The sequence below is a fragment of the Synchiropus splendidus genome, chromosome 3 (genome assembly GCF_027744825.2).
Source record: "Synchiropus splendidus isolate RoL2022-P1 chromosome 3, RoL_Sspl_1.0, whole genome shotgun sequence".
Classification (NCBI taxonomy): domain Eukaryota; kingdom Metazoa; phylum Chordata; class Actinopteri; order Syngnathiformes; family Callionymidae; genus Synchiropus; species Synchiropus splendidus.
The window spans coordinates 21759820-21769722 of NC_071336.1; the positions used below are offsets into that span (position 1 = coordinate 21759820).

Consider the following 9903-nt stretch of genomic DNA (forward strand, 5'->3'; position numbering starts at 1 on the left):
CATATTGCAACATATAGTCCCATGCAAAATATGTCATCAGGATTGGCTCAGGCCAGTTTGTCCTTTTAATAATAATAATAATTATTATTATCATTCTTATTATTATCATTATTATTATTAGTAGTAGTAGTAATACTAATAATAATAATAATAATTTTGTGGTTTTCACAGCTGCAGTTTGCCACTCATGAGTGTATCTGTTCGGGACAAAAAAAAACAACTCAATGTTTGACTCAAACTGTGAGAAGAAAATGGGGAAAAATGGGATTAAATTTTATTTGTATTACAGGCCTTGTCATTATTATGAACACTATCATTATTACTGTTGTTATACTTTTCACTCATTTTAAGTTTTTCATGGCTTGATTGAGGATGGAGACAAAATAGTATTAAATTAATTTCATATATAATTTAATTTGACTATTTGTAAATCTCAAACACATTTAGTCTTCATTCTGTCATAATATACATTGTCATTTTACTTTCCATATTTTTTTCATAAATCCAAACTACTAATTCCATCAAATACCACATTAAAAAAAACATTTGAAACATAACACATTTGTCAACAAAATTCTGCCTGTAATGATCAACATGACATCATATGAAGTGTAGTCATTTATTTTCCATTAAAAATGATCTAAAAAAATACAGCTATAATATTAGAATAAATACATTCCCTTAAAAACCAACACTGAGTTTCACATTCTGCATCTCTGCCAACAAACACAATATGTACACAACAAAATTCAAGTAGGAATTCACTTTGGAATAGACATGATTTAAAAATGCACTCTGTTCTGTTATAGTCATGAATGTTGTACAAAGGCATGAATACCAGTTATAGCTCAGTGCAATTTGCTTTAAAAATGAACGTTCATAGAAAATGATGTGCGATATTTCTGCTGTTGTATGACACTGTCTATGTTCAGGTCAATGCATGGTTCTAAAAAAAAAAAAAACATTTAAATGAAGAGTACTGACACATACTCATGGTCTCTCGTGCGTTGAGTTGTCAGGGGAAATGCATCTTTGGTCTCCTGCAAATAACCAGTCTTCTTGTGGTAAAAATGTGTGTGACCACACTGAGCAGCATGAGGAAGATAGTCATTGACATCACGATCACATAGTGGCTGATGCTGCCAGAGAAAAGAAGGTTTATTGTCAGAGGCATCAAATACCAGGGTTGCAGGTGAACGTTAAAAACAGGAAGAATAAGGTGAATGAATTCATCTTGTGCATTCTGTGGCAGGGCCACACACAAATACAAGTAGTTTCTTTACCTTGTGCCAATGTCCAGCCAACTTCCATAGTCTTGAACCAGGAAGAAGAAATGCTGAGGAGGAAGTGTCAGTAAACGGGTTCAGACGGATTGTAGTGATAGTGGGACATTTTTTAAATAAATAAGGAAGGTTTTATACCAAAGCCATCAAATCTGAGATGACCAAGACGATGAGGAATAAGCTTTAAAAAGAGAGAGAGAAAAAAAACTATAAAGAGTGTTTGAGGTTTAAAGAATGATGGCAGATTCAAGAAGAAGGAGGGGGGTTACCTTCTTGCTGAAAGCTGTGTCACAACCTGAATAGTCTCAAACGTACACATGACTATAATGAAGGGAATAATAACCTAAAATATACAAACAAAAGGAGGATCGTGAGAGGGTTCATGAGCTTATGAGGATATCAGAGGCGGACATTACCTTCCACATCATCAGCCCTCCCATGATGAAGGGGTTGAAGACAGTGAGGAAGCAATAAACAGATGTTGGGTCAAAACTGTCACAAGGGAAGAGGAGAAAGATGACCTGTGACCTATAGTTAAGTCTTCTTCTTCTTCATATATATATATATATATATATATATATATATATATATATATATATGAAATGTTGGAATAAACATTGATCAGTACCTGTTGATGGATGCTATGTTTCCCGTGCCAAAGAAAGCTGTTATGATGAAGAATACCTGGATCACCTGTAGTCAAGGGAAACTTTTCACAGTATACACTCAAGCAAAGGTCACAGTGTGGAGATATAAAATGCCTTACTTTTGACAAAACAGCAGCAGGAATAAATACGGAACTGTATTCGGGAGATGTTTGATCTTTCAAAAAATGTGTTTGGTTTTTTTTTTTTTTATGATCGCCAATGGAACATTTTGCCAGCAATTCGACCAATGCAGAAAAATGTAGACGCGCAGCATGAACACTGCAGGACTTGTCGAGATGAGTTTGTTAATGCGTGCACTTCCTCTTTTACGGTTCAGCAGGCAGGATGTGAAGGTTTGACACGTCTAAAAGTGCTTGTCCACTCATAGCAGCAGGTGACTCTCCCGCAGCAAAAACAGTTTCTCAATCGTGGGACAAGGATACGAAAACATAGGACCTTCTGATATCGTCCAGCTTGAGTTGTCGAATCTTAGAAATGTCAATGTTTGCAGAGAAATCGATCGTAGAGAGCTGGACGGAAAACAGAAGGAGAACAACTTTAAATCATTCACAGATATGAACAGAAAGCACAGCGTCTATTGGTGTCAGACTATTAGAGCTGGGAGCACTAGTTACTGAGAAGTGAGGTCATGATGAAGTTTGGTGAAAGCAAGTAACAATTTAGCGCCACGTGAAGATGACTTGAGCAGGTGATGTGGTACTGCTGAGGACACTGGTGCTACCTCTTGTCTCCCAGAGACGCCCTGAGAGACGAGCGCCTCCTGTTCCATGTTGATCCACACAAACATCAGCCAAGACAGCACAGGCGGGAACAGAGCCTCCGACCTGGAAAAACAAAATGCAGTTTAGAGATTCTGGCACAGTAACACTCCCAGGTCATGTTTACAACTCTTACCCAGTACTCAGCAGTAGATATGTGCTGGTGAGAGACAGGAATATGCTGAGAAGTCTGTGAAAAATTCTCGTTGAGCTCAACAATGGAACAAATATTGATGATGCTGCGAAGAAGGAAAACACATTTGAGAGTAAGTGAAGTTGACAAAGGCTTAAACTGCTTGTTTAAATTGAAGTGTTTACTAGCACCGACCTAATGTCACCCAGCTGATAATCTGGTTGAGAAGTGGCAGGCCTTGCTTCTGCCGCAGGCTCAAGTGCGTCAGGTATGATATGAACGCACACATGAACACATGCAGCATCTGACGGGACAGAAAATAGCTTTCGTTTTAGAAATATGAGCTGCTGAGCGTTGCATTAACTTACCTGGCTGAAAAACAGCTGTTTGTCTCCGACGCTGAGTGGCGTCCTGCCGTGCGATGAATAGAGGTAACAACTTGATGTGAAGAGAACGAGAAAACCCGACGCCGTTCTAAAAAGAACACATGGGAAGTGCAACGGCCGACTGGTTAGCAAAGACCAGAAGGTGAATGTGATTTTTTTAGCGTGGTAAAACCAGGTTGGTTACTGACTAGATGGCCAGCTGAGATACAACATGCTTTTTAATTGTGTTGTGTGCTGCCATCTTCTGTCACACTGAGGTCATTTCAATAGCATATGTTCAGCTGTTTACAGTAAAAATATTTTATATGTGATAATTTCATCTTAATTCTCAGAATACTGTGAAATAATTTGATGCAGCAGGATTTCTCCATTGTAATTTGTTACAGAATTGTCCAAGCGATGTTTAGTCTCCAGACTTCCCAGTCAGATGTCCATATTTCGGTCGTTTTCTGCAATTCTACTCCAATATTTTATCATCGAAACACCCTGTTTTTACACAGATTACACAACACAAAGTGAATTGGGAAACACTTACACCAGATGTATGTTGGCCTCTCTTCCCACAACGGGCATCAAGGGGAACGCAGCCAAGCACATGCACCCGAGAAACCAGCTCAATGACCAGAACTGCACAAGACGGAAGGCATTCAGATCATATGGATAGGAATGAGGTGGTTCACTATGAGATGTCTGTGTCTAACATGTCTGTATTTCAATGAAGATACCGACGTAAAGTTGGGTCTTAAAACACATGAATTAGAATAACACGCGCGCAGAGGTCTCTTACCTTGGCTTTGCCACATAATCCTGACAGCATTGGCCACAGCGAGAGAAAAGCCAGGCCCACAGTCAGCATGGAGCGATAGAAGAAACTCACCACCTGGGGGCAGCAACACGCCGTTTCATTTCAACCGTCTACAGCACACAGGCTTCGAATAATTTGCAATTCAATGTAAATTTAAAAATAATAATTCACTAGCTGTGATGATAAAATTAACGTAAAGCATCTTTACAGAGACTTTCGATGTACCGTAATTATTTTTTTTTTTAATTTATCTTAATTTCTTTTCGGATTTTCTTTTTGTTTTTATGGTTGTACGTTCGCAAAGGTGTGTATTTAAATTACATTCAATTTAATTGAAACACAAAACAAACATAGAAACAGACTAATCACAGATAAACTTTCTTTAGCAGGGAACATTTTTAGTGCATCACTTGCAGGTGCACAGCATCACACAAGATGATGTCATGACCAATAGTTCCATGATAAAGGGAATTAAATCTCATTTAACTTCTTGATCAAGCTAGTGTACGATATTAAAATACAAGAATTTACGATTATTAATACTAATTCATTGGTTTAATTTTTAGTCAAGTCCCACCCTAAAAAATGTAATACAACGATAAATGCAAAGAGACAATTCTATGAATGACACACACAAATATGACTCTAATGATAATAATGAACCAATAACAACAACATACCAGAAGCTCTATTCCAAAAGCTACCAGGATGAAGTAGCCAAAACATTTCCACAGAGGTAGCGAGGGAGCGGAGCGTATCAAGTCAATGAGAATCCCAGATCTATGTTGAATCAAGCATTTTCAATTAGACAGCAGAAAGTGAGAAAATAAATCCATAAAAATCAGTGAACAATATCTCACTCTTTAAGAACAGAGTACCACACAGGTACCGGCAGCAGACAGTAAATATAGTATGTGACTGGACTTTTCTGGATAAAAAGGAAAATGACGATGACCGCAGTGACACATGAACACAGTTTCAGCAGGCTCCGATTAGGAACCTAACAACAGAAAATACAGGAGCTGTGAGTCAAACTTTTGGAAACCCGCCAGCAGAGTGTGGGGACTGTACTTTCTGCACTGACCTGTTTGAGCAGATTTGGGTGTTTAATGAAGCTTGAATGAGTCTTGAGAATGACTAAGACGACGTACGACGTCCAGCCAACAAAGCCCAGCACAACGCTGGAGCCCAGGAAAAACCTGTCGTAGGTGTGGTAGTAGCCTAGGCCTTCCAGGGCGTGTGATATCAGGGTCTGACTCAGGGAGATCTATCGATGAGAAAGGTAATGATTTAACAGAAGCAAATAAGAGGAGCCTTGACAAAGCGGCGAGGTCAACAGACGAGGATTATTGACCAGTACAAGTACAATATTTTATAACAACATTGACTCAGTGACACACAATACATTGTAATTCCTGGATCTAAAATTCCACTGGTGAATATCCACGGATAAGTGATGATGTTAAAACAATGTAAAACGACATTGTGAAAGAAGAGGAAGTGAATTTCACAGATACAAATTATGAAATTAACTATGAAATTCTTGGTTCGTCTTTACTGAAGGCGGAGTCGACCTCTCTCATGCAGAATTTGCCCAAATCCAAAAGGTTGCAAGATAACAGTGATAATGTGAAAACAAAGAAGGTGATTTTGCTTGTACTCTGAAAGCATATATGTATTTGTACTCTTCACACACTCACCGCGTCTGCATACTTTTCCAACTGCAAAAGTATTTGAGCTCTGTGGATGAATTCTGCTTGTTTTGACTCGGTCAGCTCCCTAAAAAGAAGACATTTTCATTTGGATGAATTTGAGAGGCCACCTCATTGTGATCGAAGAGGAAATGGATCGGTGAATGTAAGCTTGTCATATAACATAAATGTTTTCACAATGACAGTGCTACAAAAAAGCAGCTACGTTTACACCATCAACAAAAACCAATGCAAACAATGCATGAGTGCCTTAAATTTTTATAGGTCAGAAGAAGAAAGCTTGCAAGCAGATCCTTCATCTTCGCAATCATCTGCAAGTTAATGTTCTTGTTGTCATAGTTCCCCAACATTTCTAACAAATTAAAGGTTGTAATCATAAACAAAGACCGCAAATGAAACTTACTTGAAAGGTGTGAAGAGAAAGGGCAAGGTTGTCTCTCTTTTTTGAGTCATTTTTACCTGAAGCAGAACAAAATAATAGCTTCGATCAGTTTACAGTACATGGCAACTGTTACGGTGAACTATTTTCAACACATATTCTTGTGCTCTGGCAATTCAAGCAGCAACAGCTTTTGCAACACTAACACACACTTTTTTTTGTTTTTGTTCGAAACACAACACTGACATAGCGAAAGTGAAATGCCTCTATCAGGCACAAAACTTGTCCATACAGAGTGCATTTCGATTGAAGGCACTTTAGAAGACGTGAGGCACACCACACCTTGAATTGCTCCAACACTTGAATTGCATTTGCGTACATGCTCTTCGCCTTGAACTGATCACTGTTGTCAATGTACTGAAGAGGCAACACACCCTGAGGAGACAGAATAACACAATGCCCTTCACTTTACAGGTTGAAAGTACCTGCAACATTTGTTTGTTTCAGAATTTCACCCAGCACACACTCAACTATAACATGCTATGGAGGCATGTAATTATTCAACTGAAGCAACGTTGCAACATGAAAACATTATTTTGAAAAGTTACGATTGGTAATAATGTTAAAATTCATCTGAAAATTAAGATAACACAAAAACATGTCACAGAGTAAAGAATCAGGTTTCATGGGGATATCTTTGACACAGAAGTACACTTGATGGTTATCTATATGTTATCAATAGTTTTAATAGTGATGATAAAGTGGTTACCTAAGTAAGCAAAACTTTCCAAGTCAAATGTGTGCAGTGTCTCAACTTACAACAGAGTTGACAGGTATGGGCACACCAATAAGAGATGCCATTAGTGGAGCAATATCAGCCTTCAAAGTAGAGAAAAAAAACATGCATGTATTTACACATTATCACAAGTTAAAAAGACTTACTAGTAGGAAAAAAATAAAAACCTGATTGACATCAACTCGTCTCAGATGTTCAAGTTTCCATTCTGAGGGGAAATTACTCACATGAAGATGCAGCAAAACCACAACTCAAAACTGTGAGTGCATTTCTTTTCGAGGAAATACACTGACAATGTTTTAAGATACAGAGTTATCATATATAACTACCTTCTAAGTACCCATCTTGGTAACTTTGTGGTTCAGTATCTGTCCAGGCTTTGTTCACTCCTGCTCCCCAAGCTATTAAAGGCGTAAGAGTTTCAGAAGGATGTCCAGCACCATGAGTGCCTAAAACAGAAGCATGAGATTAACTTTAGAATGGCGCATACAGTACAGTAAAGGCCAGAAGTTTGGACATGCCTTCTGATTCAGTGTTTTTTCTTGATTTTTACTACTTTCTGCATTGTAGATACATACTGAAGACCTTGGATATATGGAGCAGGTTTAATATGGATTTATGTAGCAAAGAAAAATTTTTTAACTAACTCTAAATATGTTTCATATTTTAGATTATTCAAAGTAGCCACATTTTGCTTTGCTGGCAGCGCTGCAAACCCTTGTCCTATTTAATAAGCTTCATGATGCCACATCCTGAAGTTCATCATGAGGATGGCTAGACTGAGCAAAGTTGTATTCAAAGCAAATGGTGGCTGTTTGGAAGAATTTAAATATATAACATGTTTTGAGAAATTACACACAACTTTGTCTACTATATAATTCCACGTGTTCATTCATAGTTTTGATGCCTTCAGAGTGAATCTACAATGAAAATAGCTGGCAAATTAAAAAAACACATTGAATGAGAGGTGTGTCCAAACTTTGTACTGTATGTTTAGTAATAAAAGAAACATCTTACCCCAATTGGTCATTCCATGATCAGAAGTAAACACATAAGCGGTTCTGCCATCATGGCCAAAAAAATCTTCCACAGTCGAGACCAAATCAGAAACACCAGCATCAACAAGAGCTATGTTGTCAAGGTACTCCCTGGAGGAACATAAACGTAAGGTATATACAGAACGTGCATGTGGGGGCATCAGCCAACACCTAATGACACAAATCATTCACTGTGCCATGTCAACTTTATCATTTCTAAAAACTGAAAATCACAATATTAACAGAAACAAACAGTCCAAGAGTAAAGTAAGTGCTATAGGCAACATGTTAAGAAGAAAACAAAAACTCACTGTGACATGGGCCTGTGTGCATGTCCATTTGTGTCGATGCCCAAAAGATGCAGAAAGTAGATGTTCTTATCCTTTAACATGTTGGCTCTCAGAGTTGAGTTTGATTTTGCAGACTGAAAGAAGGACTGAAAAGAAACGTTATACTCCTCAGCTTGGAAATGGTCTATTTAAATGTTACTAAAGAGTTAGGGTTATGCAGCCAGATACATTTATATTGAGAGTAGTTATTATTATTTATTTAAACTTATAAATCTTTACTTTGACTCGAGAAAAAACCCAAGAGTCCAGTCTGGAAGCATCCGTAGAAGCAAAGTCTTCCTCTTGAGCCGGGTACGAGTCAGCATAAACGTGGTCCCCACTGGCACCTGATGATATGGGTTTGAAAATGTTAACCAAATTCAATACTTGCTTGCTACAGGCCGCATGAATCGCATTTGTGTTTACCTTTAGCAAACATGGGCAAAATGTCGGGGCTGCCCCAACACCAGGTGTGTCTACTCTCATTAAACACAGAGTCAAACTCCACAGGATTCTCCTTCCAACCTGGAAACACACATACGAGCGGACAAAATAGCACAAGAACGTCCACTACAACCGATAATTTTGAAACTAAAAACAGCACATACCTCTTGCAACAGCACTGACATCCTCATAGAAGCCAGCAATAAGTGCAACATGACCAGGACGAGACTCAGTGGGGACACGAGTGTGCGACACACCCCAGGTACCCTTACCCTCAATGATTGATCTGTAGGCGGTAAACAGAAAACACATGCAAGGATGTATACAAAATTTTTGCTGTGTTAAAAAAAATGTTTCAGCCAACCTTAAATATGGGGCCCTGGATGAACCATTGGAGAAGAGACTGTCTGCCCTGAGCCCATCAGCCACTATTAAGACCAACCGGGAGGCAGGAGGAGGAAGAAGAGTGGACTGTGGGGTCATGCCATGGACCAGAGGGGAGGTGAAGTAGATATCAAAGATGGACAGGAAGAAGACAACATGGACTGTCAGCCCGACCACGAAGAACGTTATCACCCTCATTTAGGAGGATTAAGGATTAGCACGAAGACATTCCTGAAAATGAGAAGTGGAAAATTTAATTTTAAATTCACAAATAGTACATCATTATAAACAATGAGGATTCTAGTTAATAGTTGCCTGAGCCGAAATTGAAACTCACAGGTTTTATTAAAATAAAACGTATTTGTGAGTGTCAAACATCTCAACGCATAATCTGTCGAAGAACAATTCAGTCTTACCTGAATTAAATGACATACACACCAGTTAATACAGCACCATTCACGACAGTATCGCAATGGACAACAAAGTTTAGAACCGTAACATTTTTTTCTCGTCACGAATGTCCCCTTTCCACCAAACACTTGTCAACACAACCACACCGTGCAAACCAAGACTGACCTGCTCATATAAGCGCGTTTACAAAACCGTCTTTAAGAAGATTATTCAAGAAATTCAGGCACTGGGAGCATGCACTTCCTTGTTGTGCCTATGACGTAGTAAGGAGGGTGGATGGGTAATGTAGTCTGAGGAATTTGCAAAAACGTTTCCGTTTTTTATGGTAGGTTTTTTTCCAGTTGTATTTTTATTTTTTGTTTTTTTTTGTATTCGGAC

The 9903-nt window shown here is 38.5% G+C and overlaps 1 protein-coding gene across 2 annotated transcripts; it reads right to left on the reverse strand.

Annotated features, from left to right (window-relative positions):
- Positions 1–57: 57 nt before the first annotated feature.
- Positions 58–9783, reverse strand: pign (phosphatidylinositol glycan anchor biosynthesis, class N). Of its 2 annotated transcripts, none has more exons than XM_053859640.1 (29): positions 9691–9783; positions 9095–9345; positions 8895–9016; positions 8713–8811; positions 8527–8633; positions 8269–8393; positions 7938–8068; positions 7250–7369; positions 7088–7128; positions 6944–7003; positions 6467–6559; positions 6149–6204; positions 5734–5812; positions 5118–5300; positions 4894–5033; positions 4714–4813; positions 4016–4108; positions 3764–3855; positions 3211–3316; positions 3038–3146; positions 2846–2948; positions 2673–2775; positions 2374–2460; positions 1912–1967; positions 1700–1775; positions 1553–1626; positions 1422–1464; positions 1284–1336; positions 58–1139 (listed from the first exon to the last, which is right to left on the reverse strand). In XM_053859640.1, the coding sequence occupies exons 2-29, from the start codon at positions 9310–9312 to the stop codon at positions 1016–1018; spliced, it is 2793 nt and encodes a 930-aa protein (XP_053715615.1). In that variant the 5' UTR covers positions 9313–9345; positions 9691–9783; the 3' UTR covers positions 58–1015. The 2 variants fall into 2 exon arrangements, with proteins under 2 accessions (XP_053715615.1, XP_053715616.1); XM_053859641.1 differs by lacking the exon at positions 9691–9783 and adding an exon at positions 9531–9670.
- Positions 9784–9903: the final 120 nt, after the last annotated feature.